The 20662-nt window shown below is 30.2% G+C and overlaps 2 protein-coding genes across 2 annotated transcripts in view; both read right to left on the bottom strand.

The window, feature by feature from the left end:
* Positions 1 to 16127, bottom strand: part of LOC125833238 (uncharacterized) — a 157461-nt gene extending 141334 nt beyond the window's left edge. The window contains exon 1 of the mRNA XM_049512385.1: positions 16123 to 16127. The gene's annotated coding sequence lies outside the window, so the exon portion shown is untranslated. The remainder of the gene's footprint in view (positions 1 to 16122) is intronic.
* LOC125833243 (transcription factor SPEECHLESS) lies at positions 15015 to 17615 on the bottom strand. The gene is given in 5 exon segments (XM_049512392.1): positions 15015 to 15219; positions 16007 to 16323; positions 16326 to 16554; positions 17169 to 17276; positions 17355 to 17615. Coding segments are annotated over 5 exon segments (981 nt in total). The 3' UTR covers positions 15015 to 15153.
* Positions 17616 to 20662: the final 3047 nt, after the last annotated feature.

The following is a 20662-nucleotide window of genomic DNA, read 5'->3' as shown; positions in this document are numbered from 1 at the left end:
AACAAATTTTCGCCCTTGGCATCCGTTATGTTATTCGGGTTTATTCATTGTCGGTTCAATTTTTGTAAATAGAAAACGGTTCCAATTTATACGGGCCCATATTGATTTCTGCATGTATTAGCTAAGACCCAAGCCCAAGTAGATCCAGATAACAGGCCCAATTATGTATTCCTCTTAGATACTTCATAGACTTGGCCAGTTTGGCACTTCTGCTGGATTTCATTGGATACAAGCAATTCCCAAAATAAAGAAATTTCATAAGTTTAGGAGCGAATTACTTAAGTATACTTTAGTTTACAATATTATGAATTTTATTAGATTTTTATGTGTTCAGATACGTTTAGATACATGTATTTCGGGATATATGTGGTCAAAATTAGCTGTGATTTATTGTATCAAAGTGGATTTACATGTATCTGCGATACATAGACAAATCTTCCTCCCATCTCGCTCGCCACTCTCCTATGTAGATAATATCCTAAATACATGCGAACTGTATCGTGTATCTAGTGTGACTCGCATGTATCTGGGATACATGACTATCTCCCTTCCCATCTCCCTCGCCTCTTTCCCTATTTTAGTGTATCTGGTAGCAAAACTACATATATCTAAATGTATTTTCCTCAATATATGATAGAAAACTCTTAATTAATGGTAAAATACATAATTATTTGAAAGTATATGTAGAGTTAATAGATATGGAAAAAACGTATGTCTAATAAGATAGTTTTTCCTTCTTTTTTTTTAAAACTACGTAATCAAACAAACATTTTCTTCTTATCTATTAAATTTCAAATTCGATTTATTTTTGATGAAAAAAAGAATCAAAATTGGTCCTAAGTTGTATCATTTTTCAACCGTCCGTGTATAAATCGGGTCTAGCACTTTTATGTCTTCATCGTGCGACACTATTAAAGAGAAAAAGAATTCTACCTCGCTAGTCTTTTCAATTTCACCTCTTCTCTTTCGTTGATCTTATACTGATCAATTAGACTAGATCGAAATGGTGCCAAGAAAAATAATTTAATCTATATTGTAGTACGAACAAAATAAAGATATTCAAATAAAGATTAAGCTATTAACTATTCGTTTTGTTGCAATTTCCACTTGGTATCCCTTTAATTTATGGGAAAATTAGCTAACTAGTCAAAATTAACATAATTACTAAAAACAACTATACTTTAAAATAATTATTAAAAATGTCAATATTTTAACAAATAAAGTGTATCCCAATATAATTCATTCATCTTCCTTTTATTTCTCAAATTGGGCCCATGAAAAAATAAAGGACTCCATTACCCACTTTTCACTTTCTAAATTTTTTACCGAAATTCTATCATTTCTCTTTCTTAAGATTCCTTTCATTATTCTATATCTTCAAGTAACTTAAACCTTGCCTTTTTAAAATCAAAATCCTCCATTTTTCTAAGAAATCTTAGAAATTATTCAAAAGATTTCCAACCTTTGTCGAAGTATTGAGATACAAGAGTATTTTAATTTGTATGTTTTGTATGTTGGATCTGGATCTGGAAGAATTACCAGGTGAACAAGTGCCATTTTTTTAGTGCCAATATTAGGATAAATCGTTCAAAAGTATTGCATTGGATCTGAAAGAAGTGTCGGGTGAAGAAGTGTCATTTTCGAATGTCAATATTTGAGAAGTTTATGAAATTGTTGAATATCAAAGTGATGAAAAAAATAACTTTATGCCATGTTGCATTTTGTATCCAAACTATCAAATTGTATTCTTTACTGTTTTTATTGTCTGTTGCATTTTGTATTCATTACAAAATTCATGTGGTATCTTGCTAAAATTTGAGTGTTTTAGGTGTAACTTATATTTATTTTGTAGGTGATATTCATTTCAAATTATGTATATGTTTAATTTTGTATTATATTATAGGACAATAGATAAATAGTTTTACAGAATTTTGTATGCTATTCTAAATTAGGCTTCATACAATTTTGTATTTTTTTTTTTGTATTCATTCTAACTATATGCCAACAAGTTTGGTATTTTTTTGTGCTCACTTTGTATTTCAATATCATTTTGTATTTCAATCTCCCTTTGTATGTCAACAAATTTTGTATTTCTTTTTTATTTTGTATTAATTCTAAATGTATGCCAACAAGTTTTAGATTTTTTGTGCTCACTTGTATTTCAATATTGTTGTGCCGTAATTTAACTATTTCTAGAAAAATCACTTTTTTGAAATGTTCTAAGTATAAAACAATTCGAGAAATACTTAAAAAGAGTCGCCACTTAATTTTTTAAAGAAATTAAGAAAACTTATAATTTCCAAAGATTTAAACAGAAAAATCATTTGAAAATACCAAAGAGGGGTTCGGGGTTCGATTTACACTTCGAGAAGGGTTTAAGCATTCGAAGTGCCCGCTAACATGCGGTTGACCTGCGATCTGACTAAAATATATTTGACTATTTTTAGAAAAGATTTAGCATGAAAAATAATAACTTACAATATATTTGATTAACTTTTAGGAAATAATTAAATAACTGACACATTTTATATTATTTTACTTTAAAAAAAAATAGGACCTTAATTGACCCATTTAAATTAAAGACAAGTAATTAAAATATTGACAAAACTAGATTAATTAGAATTTCTTTAATTCATTTTCGAAATAAATAAATTAAGCCAATAAAATTAAGCATGAAAATCATTTTTTAATTAATTGATGAATGAAAGCAAAGTTTCGACTAATCCTTTTTTGAGAAAATGACCAAGTAAAGAATATATGTATATTTATACATTTATATATATATATATATATATATATATATATATATATATTTATTTATTTATTTATTTATTTATTATTGAGTTCACTTGAGGAATAAATACTTTGACCCTTTAAACCAATTTTAAACGAGTAAAAAATGATTGAGTGGGAGATATTTAAAAAATATGTTGTTGTTTTATTTTTATTTTATTTTTTTTAGAACAAAAGATTTAACTTAAACTGTATAATTTGGCCAACATATTTGATTAATAAAATAGCTAAAATAAATATAAGAGAAAAAGAAAAAAAAATAAAAAAAAATAAAAATCAAAAGTTAACCAACACAAAGGAAATAACTTATCTTTTGGGGAATCTAATTAAGTTAATAAAAAAAAAATTATAAAGTTAGAGTGAAATAACAAACAATAAATAATCACAATCAAATGATTAAAGAGTAAGAGAGAAATTGAATTTGGGCCCCCTTTTGGGCCGAATTTGTTGGAATTTTTAGGCTTAAACCAATTCCCGTTTTTGGTATACAGCTGATGTATATCAGTGTATATCAGCGTGTGCATAGGCTCTTTTCATGTATCTCTTGCTTCCGAACACCTGTATGTCACCTTAGCCCTGTATTTTTACGTTTTGGGCCTGAATGTCAGCGTATACCGCTGTATACCGAGTGTATACTGACCACTTTCGACTTTTCGGGACTGAAAATTTTGATTTCCAGGCCTTACACTGCCTGTAACCTGTTCACCAGCTGTTTTGGACTCGATAAAGAGAAGCACAATCCCCGAAATGCAAGGATAGGAAGTGGAGTCTCCATGGACTCAAAAGGGATTCACATTCAACAAAAAAAGGAAACATATTAGTGAATTTGAATTTCAGTGATTAGGGAAAAGAACATGTTTAGCAAATATAACACCAACTCAATCCAACAAATAAACCCAAACAACAAAGAATGTCACAGCCAAATTAATGTATTAAGGTGTTGGATAAACAAGCAATGATTTTATCACAAAGAAGAGATAAAGCAATATATATAAGAAAGGGATTATCTCTTTGCTTTAGTGATCTCAAATAAGGAGGAAAATATGAATATGCATTGTTCACGATGAAAAGGATTAACAAGCTTCCTGTAGTATGACAAGGATGTATTTCTTGGCATGCACAAAGTGGCAAATGATTCTAACAACTTAAAAGAAAGACACTGTAAATGACATATAATTCTTACCATTTCAAAAAACTTAGTATGTTTCAAGATAAAGAAAAATGGGGAAGAAATACAAACAACGAACTTACTTAACATAACAGGGGAATGGAACAAAGTCAAACTAACAATTTATCAACTTAGTTTTTATCTTACTTATGTTAGGACGGAAAAAAAAACAACTCAACATATAAGACAATAAAGACTCTACGACTAGCCTTAATATAAACGAGATTTGGAACTACAAATAACCAAAACATGAACTATACTATTTGACTGGACACAAACAGAACGAGCATTATACCGGCTAAGAGGTAAAATTATTCAACATGATAGCTAAAATACGCGAAAACAACTTTGCCTATCAGACCGAGAGAAGCAGTATTCTAGATTCGGGAAAGTCATAGCCAACTAGATGAAATAACTCAGCGAGAATATACAAAATTAATAGGAAACAAGTAATTTCAACTTCAAAGGAACCATCCAATCTCAAATAACAAAGACCGAAATCGGAATGAATAAACTAAGTAAATGAACAGACCATCCATACTAACAATTTACAACCAACAATCAGTCAGGAAACGCCCCAGATCACAACATTTATATGCTCAAGGAGTCAAGGATCAGGAAATCGACATATTAAGAATAAAAAAGACATGGGTTGAGATTCGATATTACCTTTCAAGGTGCGGCGAACTGGATGCCAACGAGTTGGAGACGAGCTATTCCACCACTTGTACAGAGCTCGCTGGAACGAGGAAGATTTGAGACAGCCAAGAAGGAAAAATTTATCTTCAAAGTTAAGGATGATGTTTTTTACTTTAGAACTCAGAACCTTTCTCGATTCAAAACTTTTGTGGTTTTAGAAGATAAAAGGAATTTGTGATGGTGGTAGTATCTTCCTTCAATTTCTCATCCAAAAAATCCTCTCTAACAGTGATTGAAAGAGAGAATATATAGGAGAAGAAAAATCGTTTTTGGGGGGCCAAATCCATTGAGAATTCAAACAACCATTTCAATCCCCTCTGCTATTTTCGAAACCACAGTAAAGGGGATGGGCAAAAGCTGATTTCCGCGAAAAGGGGGAAAAGGAGACGTGAAGGTTTGACTTTGGGGCTGCTAGGGTATGGGTTTTGCAGATGGGTGGCGAGATTTCCGGGTTGCAGCGTGATTTGCTCGATGGATTTTGATTTTTGCTTGAAGAAGAAGAAGAAAACGTACAAGGATGTATGTATGTTGTATGTATTGTTTGGACCGTTGTATTGTTTCTGTATGTAATAGGTTATGGAATTGAATTTGGGCTTCTGCAATTGTTTTGGTATCATGGGCTGGATAGGGTATTGGAAATAAGAGAATGGGAATTGAGGAAATTGGAGAAGAATGGTAATTGAGGAAATGGGCTGAAGGGAATAGGCCCATTTTTGGTCTTTTAAAGGGTTAAGAATATGATAAGCAATTGACAAAAAATTGCAACAAGACAAATTTTCATAAATTAATTGACGAGCTTCTTAATCTTAACGAAATGAAAATAATTAATTTAATTATAAAATAATTAATTACAAACTAATTATCTCGAAATTATGACTATAACTTAAAGTAAACTAATAAAATATTTAACTAAATGTAAAATCTTTGTGATGATTTTCAAATATTTATAAAACACCGTGATTGTGAAAATATACATATTTATTATTTAAAATTATTTAAAATGATAAAATTACTCTAGGAATAACTTGAAAGTATTTTGAATTTCATAAGACTCATTAATTCAAAATTACAATCATCATTAATAAAATATTTTAAAATAAAAAATCTTTTTGAGATGATTTTTGAATGTTCATAAAATACATTAATTGTACACATGATTATATAAAACAAATATATATCATTTACAAAAAGTGACGAAACTAGTTAAAATGACTTGCAAACTATAATTATTTATTTATTTATTTTTATATTTTTATTATTACTATTGTTTTTTATTATTATTTTTTATAAAACTAATTACTTTAAATCGTTCGGAATTGAAGAAGCTCGATATTAATTTATTTGTGAAGGTCCAAAATTGAGTGTCAACAAATATCATTTTGTATTTCAATCTCACTTTGTATGCCAACAAGTTTTGTATTTCTTTTGTATTTTGTATTAATTCTAAATGTATGCTAACAAGTTTTAGATTTTTTGTGCTCACTTTGTATTTCAATCTCACTTTGTATGCCAACAAATTTTGTATTTCTTTTTTTATTATTATTTTGTATTCATTCTAAAATCTTCTTCACTGCCAGCAAAAATCTTAAATCAATCGACTTCAATTCGACATGAATTGAGTATTACAACATTTTGCACATGGACACTGAATTTCCTCTCCTTAAGGATCTCCGTAAGAGTAAGCAAAATCTAGGAATGATTCAACACCATCAATATATGGTTTGCTATACCTTGCTAAATCCATCCAATCCTTGGATGGGATATTTGAATTCCTAGAAGAAGATATCAATATTTAATCTTACAGTAACAATCATTAAATCATTAACTACTTCACAAATAAGTTTTAAAAGTCATGAGTACGTTATCAGAATCAGGTGTTATGAGATGATAAAAGTTTCTTACCTAGTCATGGCGCTTGTGTTGTGCCAAATCAGACCTTGAATCCCCCACAAATGTTTCTGAATGTTGATTATACTTCTAAGGAAAAATAAGTAAAATTAATAGGATAGACACAATTAAGAAAGAAAGTAAATTAATAGGATAGACACAATTAAGAAAGAAAGTAAATTAATAGGATAGACACAATTAAATGAACTAATCAAGATTAAGAAATTCTATCGAGAAGCAGGTTCAAGTTGTAAACAACATTTTAAAGAAGTTCAAACACTTTATTTAGAAGAACAAAAGTACAATATAGTGTGAAAATCTTTTTGAGGTTTTTAAAACTATGTCCAAAATTTTAAAATATCATTCTTGTGCACACCCAATCAGAGAAGTATCAAACATCTACTACCATGTTTAAACATTCAAGCAAACATTACAATGATGCTATAATAGGTAGTCGATTTCGTAGAGTTTATTCATTCTAAGTTATCCCTGATCTGATGCAAGATTAGCTATAATCTTGGATCCTAAAGGGTGAAATATTACTTATAAAAGGATTGTGAATAAGAAGAAGTTGTGAAATTTTTCAAAACTCTAAAAGTGTTCAACGCTTAACAGAACCCTATGATAAGGTTTACTGGAAACCTGATTTTAAAAAGAGTTTATTAATTTTACTTCAAGTGTTATGTAGCCTTTCAAGTTCTAAAATTAGGAAAAAAACAATTAACACGATCTAAAGCAGGCAAGTTGAACCAGATTTTAAGGCTAAAGTTGACTGCATTTTACAGAAGAAAAAACACACCCTGATGAATGTTATATGTGCCATCAGACAATGTTAGAGAGTGCTAGGCATCTATTTTTGCACTGTAAAGTAGCAGCTGGCATATGAAGTGTGTTCTTATCAGTTTTCTTATCTACTGCAGTTAACTGCCAGAACTCACATTCTTATGTAGCCTTTCAAGTTCTAAAATTAGGAAAAAAACAATTAACACGATCTAAAGCAGGCAAGTTGAACCAGATTTTAAGGCTAAAGTTGACTGCATTTAACAGAAGAAAAAACACACCCTGATGAATGTTATATGTGCCATCAGACAATGTTGGAGAGTGCTAGCATCTATTTTTGTACTGTAAAGTAGCAGCTGGCATATGAAGTGTGTTCTTATCAGTTTTCTTATCTACTGCAGTTAACTGCCAGAACTCACATTATAATCTGAACCTGCCAAGATTACCAGATCACTCAGCATCCTTCATAACCTATGCACCTCTCTTATTCAGAAACATACTAGTCATATTCAACCATTCCGCATAAGAGTTCTGCCTCTTGAACCTTGTTCACAAGCAGTTAGACAATGTCCAATAGCAGAACAAAGTTCTGCCCCACCCTTTTTTGTGTTCTGGTTTGTATAGAATTTTGTTGCTTTGGTATATTGAGTTACAATATTTGTTTGGATTTTTTTAGTCTTGTTAGAAATTTACAAGAAAATAAAAAATGTACATTACTTGTTGTACTGGAGAAGCTTAAGTGGAGTGACATGAATAGTAAGGATTCATATACTCGAATTTTGGTTCAACTGAACCAATTTCTATTTTAGATTCTAATTCTGGCTCTTCAGGCAGTGTGAAAAAGGAACAATTTCATTCTCATAATGACTCATTTCACAATAGTTTTTGCACAAATAATTCATTTGTTCCAAGCAACCTCAATTCATTTACTTACAATGAACTGAAAAATGCAACTAGGACCTTTCGAGTTGATAGTCTCATTGGCGAAAGAGATTTTGGTTACGTCTTTAAAGGTAGATGAGAATACTCATAAACCAAGAAGTGGTACGGTTGTAGTTGTCAAGAAACTTAAGCCTGGAAGCTTCCAAGGGCATAGATAATGGCTTGCATATGTCGTAAAGAACATAAATTGTAACTGTCCAGGTCTAATTGTCAAGGTATTGTCTGCTTTGGACCTAACTGAAAGTTGAATTTCTGACTCCGCCTTTTATGATCACTAAACTTACCCTCATACTTTCTTCTTCCTATAGAACTCTACAGTAGAACATGGTTTGTCAACTGGTCTACTTATGTTCAATCCCTTTCTCATTTCCAATACAGAAACTACAATCTTAAACAAAATTAATAGCATGACACAATTTTCTAAAGCAAATTTTTTTGCATCATTTGTAAGTGCATTGAAATGAGGTATAGAAGAAATAATCACAAAGGTGATAAATTTGAGGCTTTCTTTGACCATAGTCACAATATTCAACAAGAGCCGTAGCCACATTAATCGCATGGTGATCACTCAAACACCCTTAGCAAATAATATTGTGTATATAGGTCAAAAACAACTTTGCAGATATATATCCTGAAGTTTTGAACACCCTTAAGCAAAATTCTTAGCTTCGACATTGAATCCAACAGTTGCAAGCACATATTACCTTAAAAAGGAAGTCAATAGAGTCTAAAATTAAACTACAATAAGAAAGTAAAATATGGAAGATATAACAAATTAAGAAACCAAATACCCATAAGATCTACTACAAACTACATCTCAAATTCCCAAAGTAATCCAGCAAAACACCACACAGAGATACTCACATTGTGCAAACCAATCATTCAGATGAGGACTTTGCAATTCTAGAAACATAAAGCACGCTTCATTCCAAAATCTAAATACATATACTCACTATAAAATTCCCAAAAAATACACCACATCAGATAAGAATGACTCACCAAAACAACAATACATTGATTCAAATATAAACAACCCATTCTTGACAAGTATCAGCTATACTTTTAATGAAAACAATAAATGAAACTTCAGCCGAGATAGAGAAGTTTTAGCTAAACAACCATTGATTCTACCTAATTCTAACATGAAAAACGTTGAGATATAACTAAGAATGTTTAATCAGTAAGCACAGAACAACAATTGTATGTTCAGAGTTAGCTTGGAGAGAAAATTGTGTTCTTCAAAATGACAGAGATTCTCAAGTGAAGAATCAACCCATTTATACTTATTTAGTGACTAATGCTCATGGTAATACAACTACAAGCTAGACTCCCAATAATCAATGAAAATTGAATCAACAACACAATAATATCAAAACCCTAAGCTAAAATTTAGACTTTCAAAGATACTCAAGAATATCAAAACCCTAAAGCTAAAATTTAGACTTTCAAAGATAGAATTTCTTACCTGATAAACCCATTCCAACAACCCTAAAGATCTAAGACGTGAGGCGTGTTCATCTGTGAAGCATTTTGTTCAATCTTCAACAAAAAATCTGATGGAACAACTCTTCAACAAGGAATCTGTGAGGAAAATTGTGTTCTTCAGCTCTTCAATCTTCAACAAAGAATCAGTGAGGAAAGTTTCATAGAAATCTGTAAGGGAAATCTATCGTTCTTCAGTTCTTCAGACTTGAGAGAAAAGTGTATTGTCCATGTGTTGAAAAGTGGAATTTTTTCTAATTTGGGGGGAAACAAGTTTTAATGTTTTAGGAGTTATTATTTTTGCCCAATAAAAATTGGAGGGAGAACAAGTTTTAATGTTAAAAATGTTGGAGGGAATATAATATGTTAGTGAAAATATTAAGGCCACATTTGTAATGTGTTGTTTTTACAATTATAAAAATAGGATACTTTAAAAGTGTGACCATATATGTAAATAGTTGTTGCCAATTATATCATGTAGTAACAATGCTTATAAAGTGTAACTTATACCATTAAAGAGTACACTTTACAAGTGTTGCCAATATTATCGTAGCTAAAAGTTAAAAACTTGGGCTACGCTTTAAAAGCGTCCCCAAAAGTATTTTAGGCAACACTTTGAAAGCTTTGTCCAGAATTAGTGTGGCCGTAGGCCTAAAATGTTGTAGTGAGTGTTAAAAAAATAATATTGGAAATTTGAGGAATAAGGGAGAGAGAAGCCATGTCGATTCGTGGAACCAAACACGTATAATAGAAAAGAGATTTTTCAAAATTTAATCCCAAAGTAAAATATGAAAAGAGCGTAAGAGTAGTGAAAAAAAATAATAGGCCTACTTAAAGTTAAACCAAAATTATGATTAGTAATTATGGTAACTTTGTTGGTTTAAATTTAAAAATTGCCTTATTTGAAATCCTTTTGATATCTTTCATCCTAAATAGCAGTAGATTCCTTAATATTTGTTTAAGGTTTGGCCGAGTTTGGAACGATCAATGGCATATACATAATTAAGTTATTGTAGAACAGTAAATTCTCTATAAAGGATAAATTTCTTTTTAAAAATATTCTCTCCCCTAAATTTCTCCATTTTGTTTTTAAATAATTTTATTCTTTTAATAAAAATAAATAATAAAAATATAAATCAGATACAAATTAAAATTTTGACATTTTTAATAAATATTGAAAGTGTGGCTAAGAGATCCTTTTAAATGCAAAAATATTGATATTTTGAAAGTTTTCCCTTAATTTATTCTGAGCCATTCGGTATTGAATATTGTTTAATTTTATATTTTATAAAAAAAAAAAGGAGACCAGCTGCTTTCGTGTTTGTTTTTTCCAAGCAAATCCATAACTTTCAAAAATTGTGTTAGGGGTATTGTAATTGATATAATTTTGTTTTTTTTCCGTTGAATATTGTATATTATTATTATATAGCAAAATACGTGATAACACCAACCAATTATTTGAAATGTCTTTGGGATTGATTTTTTGAACAGATAAATTAAATGATATAACTGTATTATTGTTTCATGCATATCTAGTGTAAGTTTGGCTTATCTAGCCACCAGACATACAATTGAGTAGTATATATCTGTCATAAAAATTAAATTTCATGCAAAATAATAAACGTCTACTCACGTCACGTAACACTCAATTGGTTTCCCATATCCCTTCACAAAACAATAAGAGATTAATGCCATTTCCTACTCTCTATTTTTTTTTTCTTTTCTATAATTTATAAAATTGAATAAAAGTAAGATTCTGGGAGAAATAAAATCATTAATTTGCTAATATTAGTAGCAGGGAGAAGTCACAATCAAATGTGGTCCGTCATAGCCTACTTTTATGACATTAGAGAATTCTCATGCATCTTTTTTTGGGACCATATAGTAATATATATATATATATATATTTGAAACACTTAAATAACGCAATACACAAAATTTCTAATTTATTCAAACTTGGAAAAAAGAAAGTGTAAAGTTGTTATATATATATATATATATTGGACCACATGCATTGCTTTATATGTATGTATGTAATTGGATTGCCATACAATTACAAATAAGTTTACATTAACCATTTTTGAGCTTTCATGCACGATGTGGATATATATAATATATATCTGCACTTCTATTTGATAAATCTTTAGTACGTAGTAATATAAAATAATCAACTCATTTTATCATTGACCACTTCTTGGATTTTTCGTCTAATAAAAAGATGCATCGAGTGCCAAATTGTAATCATCTTCTCTTATATGTCAAAATTAATCTGTAAAAATATTATCTGTCCAAATTCAACGTCCCAAACGTAACCCTTACCTATATCTACCTTGCTTCATATAATATATTATAATTCAACTTTCTCTCTCCGGTGACTAAGTTAAGAATTTTGTTATGAATGTTAAAACTACAGTATATATTTCTAAAAAAAATGTTTTTGATATATATACACAATATTATATTTTTATACACACATGTTCGATTGAGTGACCACCGTTGGGTCAATGTAGTCTCTCTCTCGTTTGATGAGGAGGGCCCCAACCAACTTAGTCTTCACATCTCTTTTACTAGTGTATACATGGATGTGTACCTTTTAACAGTTTTTTCAAAAATATACGTACTATTATAGACTATAGTATTATATACTGATCTTAAAGTCTCTCTCTATATATATTAAGATAAGTTTCAAAAATACACTTAAACTATGCCTTTTTTTTGAGTTTCATACCTAAACTATTGAGATTGTCAGTTTCATTTCTAAACTATCACTTCTTAGTTTGAGAAACACACCTCTCTCTTTTATACCACTCTCATCATGGTGTGTGTAATACACTCTCTTTTATTTTAAAAAATTGTTGCATCACACTCCACATGGACAAAACATTCAACTTTGACAAAAATCAAATAAATTATTACTATTAATTAAAATTTAAAATTTAAAAATTATTATCCAAAAAAATAATATTTCTTTTATAAAATAAAATGTAAAATATTTTTCTTACCCCACTCCATCACTTCTTCTCACCCCCACCCCCCAACCCCACCTAACCTAATTCGTCGTTTGTTACATCCCATATTTTAATCCTTTAATTGTGGAATTAAGTTACAACATTCAATTCAAATTAATTAAATAATGTATCTCTTCCCTTTAATTATGGTAGATACATGTATCTAACCACTTTTGATTCATGTATCCGACTGAAAAAAAGTGGTATAGCAAGTAATTTAAATATCTACCGAGATTCTAAGTAATTATAGTATAAAGTAGTGGGATTTATGTAGTTTGCTCTAATTAATATTGCATCATTAGTTACCACTACTAAAAAATCACTGTTTTCCCACCAAAAAATGTCCATTGGCTAGCTATTTTCATAGATACTTTGATTGAATCGATGGGAAAAAATATAGTAATGTTTTCATATGAATAAAATTAGGTAAGCTTACCATGCACACTATCTGTTTCTCACCGTGCATTTTCTCGGTAAGATAGTTTGGTGAAAAAATTATGTTCTATAGCACATATTTCAAACTAATTGACGGTGAGAAAAACCCTTATTCATAATAGTGTACCAAAGACTTATCTTACAATATTTGGAAGTAGTCAATCAATTGTAAGGCTAAGGGTTGTTGAAGGATCACTTATAGCTAGTTTTCTAGCTTTAAAACCTATTTAGAACTGATCAGTACTATATATAGGTTCAGGTCTTACCATTAATACAAAATCTAAAGTTGTTAGGCTAGAGACTAGCTTAGGACTATGCTAGTAAGATCATAAGATAATCATGTCATCGTCATTTGAATCCCTATCCGAAACTAAATTTAATTGCTAGTGGTAGTGGTAGATATCTATCTATCTATATATATATATATATATATATACTTTTCGTAAAATTTGTAATCTTAAAAATAAAGATATACATGCACTACATAAAAAATTATCTTTAGCGGCATTAATTAATGGTAATAGCTGAATTGCCGCTAAATATATATGTATTTTTAGCGGCAGTTAGCACTCATTGTATATGTCCCTAAAGCCTTTAGCGACATTGGATCTAATTATGACACTTAACTAATGCCGATAAAGACTTTAAGACTCTTTACTAATGTGTCTATTTATTGCCGCTAAAAAATGTTTTTGTTATAGTGACGTCGTTTAGCTTGTTACAATCAGGAACGGAGGCAGAAGGGTGCAACCGTGCAAGGAGTTGAATTGATTCAAACTAGAAAAAAATGTTATAAGCATACATTATACGAAAATGATTTTTATTATCTTGCAGTTGCATATATATAATTAATTGAATTTTCTTACCATATTTTTTTTTTTGAATTCTTGATTCCACGATTGACTATAACAAGTAAATATGACATGATAATGTAAAAATTCTTTACACTGGCAAAAATAAATAATACTCATGCAGTGCATGACTCTACATTCATTGTAAGGAAGGGAAAATAAAAGCTGGAGAATTTAAGCTTTTATGTGGCTATGTACAGGAATTTAAAGGTGGCTAAATAAGACGATCGTACAAACTGTCATTTCTGATCACTTCAAAATTGTAATTAAAATACCAAAAGTAAATTCAGTCTCTTACATTAAATCAATGTGTGAAGAGTACTAACTATACTATCATATTGTATTCAACTACTTATTAAGTTTTTGCTTGTGAGTTCTAATTTAAATATTTATGTAGGATACAAGGCAAAAAAAAAGAAAGAAGGATGTGATCGCGATCACATTATTTGCAAGAATGATATTCAGAAGGATGGTCTTGAAGTTTCGACCTTACTTATCGAACTTTAAAAAAAATAACCAATCGCTTAATTAAAATAATTTGCTAGACAAATTTTGGTTGTTCATACATAGAGCATAATATGCTTCGAGATTCATATGCTTCAACTTGATGGGGAGAGATAGGGTAATAGATGTAAATATATATTGTAGTTATGTATTTCCTCTTTATGAAGAGTCATTCTTATAATCCACAAAATAATATTTTAAACCTTTTATCTGAAAATGTATTTTTAGTAAATTATTGTTGAAAAAGTAGCATGGAATTTGATCATATAAGAAATTTTGAATGTGACAATAAAACAGATACTACTAGAAATCGAGTGTACATAAATGAAAATACAATGACTGAACATAAATAAAGCAATACAAAGATCGAGGAGGTCATATATAATTAATTAATTGATCGATCGATCGACTACTAGTAATTAAATAAAAGTCATTACAATCTATACGGAGATCAACTACGTACCCACATTCTCTTATTATTGTTATAGCTCCCTAGTCAGATCTCTACTAGAATGAGACACTTCTAATTTTCCCAAATTGCAAAAAAAAAAAAAAAAGTACTAAAATTACGACTAGTATTACTAAAGAGTAATGAGTACTGTTCTTAGCAGAATGTCTGCTGAATCTGATGAGCCAGTTCTTCAGCACTAAGTTGGCATTCAATTCCAATCTGCCAAAAAGAGGAAGAAATTACCAATCATTAGCTTTGAAATCTTCACTAATTTAATGATACCACACATTCTCTAATTAAATTTGAACTCAAGTTATATAATATGTACATCGATCGTCAATCAAGTTTAAGAGTAATTAAGACTACTAATAATTTAGAGGAATCTGAATAAACAAAATAGAGGGCTTTTGAGAGAAGTGTGTTGTCAAAAAGGGTGGCAATATTATGTATGTAGAAAAGTTACCTAGTGAGTACAAGTTTGTGTTCCCCACACATGTCTGTTTCACAAAGAGGAATCAAATGATTACTAGGAACTTCTGGAATCACAACTAGTATTATACTACTAGCTTTTTGTTGCTAGTAATTAAAAGTGTTTCCTCAATTGTTCAAACTTGTCATGTCTATCTAGCTCTATTTCAAAACTTTTAAACTATATATGATATTGTCCATATTGATATATATATATATATATATATATTTGGAGCAAGCTTAGGTTAATTATACCAAAATGATCATGTATGTGTATAAGTTACCACAAGTGAAAGAAAAAAAAAGGTACTCACTCACAAATAAGAGAAAATGATATCTCTTCTTCTTACCATTCAAATAGAAGAAAATGACCTTTTCAGGTCTTTCCGTTATAGGGTAAAACTAATTTTCATAATAGTAAGTTTGTAACTTGGTAGTTATTGAGTAAGCCTTATGAATTTAAGTTATATAGTCGTGATACTACATACTTTCTCAGTTTTAATGTTACACAAAGTTTAAGAAAGTAAAGTTATAGTACCTTAATGGTGAAGGAGTTGAGCATGGTACCATCAATAGTACTGATGCTAACATGGAGTATTTCAAGTGCGAGATGTTCTAAAGCAGCAATGATCTTCACAGCCTGGCCAGGAATACGTGGAGAAACGGTCTTCAATATGACATTCGCGCCGGAGAATTTCACCTCCACGTCAGCAATGGCTGATTTTGAATTAGCAGCCAGCTCATTATTGACATGACTATCAATGGAAGAATTTGATGAAGTAGTAGGAGATGGTTCAAGTGGCTTGTTAGCTTTATTATTATTATTAGGCTTATATGGACTTGTGGGTTGTGGGTTCTTGGACTAATTGGTAAGTTCATTCTGGGGCTAAGTGGTGGTTTTCTTGGACTTAATGGTGAAGGTGTTATTAGTCTTGGACTGATTGGGACTAGTTGTGGTGGTAGTATTCTTGGACTTAAAACTTCACTATAAACTTTGCGTTGCTTCTTGGCTTCTAAGGATTGGAGAACTTGTTGTAGCTCGTTTATGTAATCAACAACCCCACCAATTATTGATGCTTGATCACCCTATTTATTACACAACCATAAAAATAAAACATTAGAAGAAGAAAAAAACAACTTTTATATCTTCAACATGCATGTTTCCACCCAATTATCAACTATCACTTGAGTCGGGTCAAGTGGGGTGAGTCATTAAATGATTTGAATAAATATATATTTGGTTGAATGACTTCATTTCTATGCAAAAAAAACTCTTAGTTAAGTGACTTTCTGTGAGAACAGTTGATAGTTGAGTGACCATATATTAACTCTGACAAAATCAGAATTTTCACTAAAGTGATTTAAAATATAAAGAAGTAAACATATACTTATCAAATTAAAGAAGTCAATATTTAAAAAGTAACCTTTCCCCTAGCTAGCTCCAACCCCCTTACCCTCCAAATCAAAACTCCTTTTACTTTTATTATGTCTTATATATGTGTTAACTAATTAGTATTTGTGGGGAATACAAAAAAATTAACAATAGCAGAAAGACTAGTGCAAAGTATCCATAAATTAGATTTGTGGTTTTAGATGTTATGTATGTCTAGAACAACTCATCACAACAACAAAAGGTCAGTATAATTCGAAAAGTGATATCTGAAAAAGGTGATAATGAAAAGAGAAAGAAGTGTGCGTACTCGTTTAGCATAAAAACAAGGCATCAAAGTGCGTAGCACAGATAGATGTTCATTCATTTGTTTGCGGCGGTTCCTTTCAACTGTTATATGAGAAATCTTATTTTCTATCCCACCACTTATAACCGTTGCTCCCGTCGCTGCAGCCGCTAAATTTTGCCTCTTACTACTTGGTGTATCAGCTTCATGAGTTTCCTCTTCTTGTAAAGTTGCACTCGAACCCGTAGATTTTTGAGAAACTAACTTCCTCTTCCTCCCTTCTTCAGACACCAAACCCGTAATTTCATCAGAGGTTGTGGTCGTCGTCGTCGTCGTTGTAGTCTGGTTGTTGGTATTATTATAAAATTCCGAATTAATACTACCTCCACCTCCTTCTAAAGCCTCTAAAATACTCAAGATATCACATTCAGAATCTTCAAATAAATCAGATAAACTTTGGTCACCATCCATTTTCAACGGTATACGTTCAAAAAAAAGGTAATAATAATACACTATGAAGGAAATTTTTAGTAGATAGAGAGAAAGAAAAAGAGGAGATCTAGAAAAGGCAATAAGAGAGACGTTAAGAGAGCAATGGATGGATATTTATTGCTGAATAAATAAAGCTAAGGGTGTTATATAAGTAAATATTTAAAAGAGAATAATAATGGAATATGCACTAAATGTAATATATGAGTTTTAAGTATATAGTGACGTCGAAAGAGTACGAACAAGCTTTATAATAATAAGTTAATGATGTAAAGAAAAAAGTTTGGTGAAATTCTAAAACACCAACTTTAATTTACCTTTCACGTCTATCTGCACTTTACTTTTATTTGGACTGTACTATTATGAAGTTATGATTTTAAATTTGTGGTTTTATGATTTGGAATTAGGATTTCAAACTTTTAAACTTCTCAAGAAAATATGATTTGGAATTTCAATTTTTTTTTAAAATTTAAAATTTGATCTAAAATTTTATATTTTATATTTTAAAAAAGACCCATCATTTATTTTGCAAAAAAAAAAGAAAATGCACACTCAGCTTGAAAAGATTGTTCGTACCATATGTGAAAAGATTATATTAAAGAATAACTAGTTACTATTATTGACTATTGTTCACTCACATTTGAAAGTTTAATTTATAATCACAAACATTTATTTATATAAGAAATATGGAGATACATAAGCAATTTATCAACGTGGTGCCTCAAGATATTCTAATATTTTGTTTATGAATTGTGTGCTCATTTGGTAAGATTGTCTAAGAATTGGAGAATTTGATAGTTCATAACTTATGGAATTTTTAAGTTTATGAAAGAAAATTGAATTCAAATTACATGTCCAAATAAAATTTCAACTTCTAATCAATTTAATTTTAAAAAATAATTTTATGTTGCATGTCCAAACGGGTTCATCATTTAGAGGGTTTCAACCCCAAAAGTTAGTTCATGAGGAGAAGTTTGTCCAAGTCCATATAAAGAGACTAGTTTCCCATCTCTCTATCGACATGAGACTTCTTAACAGGTAAGATAAGAATTTATCGGTCAATAATAATATATTTAGTACAGTTTCATGAGTAGATTAAGATAGATATCTTGACTCAAAAAGTCAAGTTATTTGGAAAAGGATCCTAGGAAAAAAGAAAAGATCGCAACTATCAAGCTACAAAACAAAATGGAGCAACAAATAGCAAAAACATTGAAAGAACTACGCAATTACTAAATACTACTACTGAATAAAGATAAGAGGATGTGAGGCTAGCCCCCTATTCATTCCACGTGATTACACTTAGCTACCTTTTAACCTTTTACCTTAATCTTCCACTTATATACCTTTCTATTTGGAGTCATGTGATATGAATTTATCCAAACTCAATAAATAAGCACTTTTACAAAGTTCACCTTCTCACCGTGGCTCAAACTTTCTACACATGTTGTAAATTTATTACAAATAATTAATTTCAAATCCAGTAAATCAACTAGCTGGAATAGAATACCAAACCATATTAGCGAAAAATTACAGAGATATATGATTAAAATTATATTTCTATAACAAGTGTTATAATCCTTTTGATTTCTTTATATTTTTAATCCTTTTTTTTTATTCCATCACTATATGTACTATAACATTTACCTAGCTGCTTTTACATATATAGCCTGTAAGTTGAACCTAATAGAAAGACACTGCAAACTCTTTTCTTGTTTGAAACCATGTCAATGTCTACATAAATATTGTATATGTTTTTACTAGTACCTCGAGAGTGTCAACAGAAAAAGAAACCGTGTTAATGTCTAGATCATATTTAATTTTCCTTGTCCTTGATTGTGACATTAGTTTATTTTCAATAAACACTCCAAGTTAGAATTGAGTTTTTCCTTTTAGTATTGCCGCAAAAGTATTTAGTGACAACTAAATTAATGTTGTTATATCTAGAATCGCTGGTCTTTAAATAATTATGTCATATAATTATTGTTCAATATAATATAGTGACAATTATATTATTATCCTTAAATTCTTTATTTGTTGTAGTGTGACAATCCTTTAATTTACTCTCATTAGTAACTTCCCTTTTTTACCATAAAAAAATGTGGTGCAGTGGATGAGGTTGCTCCTTCCTTAACCAAATGTCTTGAGTTCGAGTCCTGGATATAAAAAGCATCTTGGTAGGGAGTGTTTCCCTCGAATGGGACCCTATGCGGCGTGAATTCGAAATAGTCAGACACCAAGTGGGAAACAGAAAAAATTTCCCTTTTTGAGCAAATATATGCTTCATAGTTAGCCAAGTCTGTATTGTTTTTTTAGACTTAGGTTCTAGGTTTTACAGTAGTGATTGCAAAGCACCAAAAAGGCCTCTTGCATGATCTTCACTAGTACTTTCCTTTTTCATCAAAACTTTGTTAAATTTAGCAGTCTTTCAAACAGGGTTTGTCTTGCTCTTTCTTAGGTTTTTTTTTTTTTGGTTTTTCATCCGGTGTTCGATATCCACATTGGAGTCCAATTAAATTTGAGACGTCTAGTTAAAGATTAATGAGTATTTATCACTCCGCCATAATTCTTGTTGGCATTTCTTTGGTTTTCTGCTTTGTTAGTAATTACAAAAAAAATAAAATTATTATTATTATTTGGTTAGTATAATATGAGAACCATTGTCAAATTGAATGTTGTGTAAAGTTTTGTCAGGTAATTGGCCTCTTCAACGACAGTGGCTTTATTGTAGCCGTAGCTACCTCCATATATCAAATTTATTGGACCCACAAATTAAACTTCAATTCATAAGACACCTTTTCCATGTTAATATGCATCAAAATATTGCCATACTACTCCACAAGTTTACGTTTATTATACCTAAAATTTATATATAAAAAAACATTCAATTTTTCAAATTTTTAATGTCGATAAAAAACCATACATATACATATATATATATGATAAATGCATGTATGTATATAACAAGCATATTAATGATAAATCCTCAAATGCCCCTCCCTTGGATTTCCCAACGATGCGTATGTCTT

This window comes from Solanum verrucosum, unplaced genomic scaffold, assembly GCF_900185275.1.
Source record: "Solanum verrucosum unplaced genomic scaffold, falcon-dt-bn FXZP01000100.1, whole genome shotgun sequence".
Lineage (NCBI taxonomy): Eukaryota > Viridiplantae > Streptophyta > Magnoliopsida > Solanales > Solanaceae > Solanum > Solanum verrucosum.
Note: the sequence above shows the minus strand (reverse complement) of the source record. Positions and strands in the feature narration are given on the sequence as shown.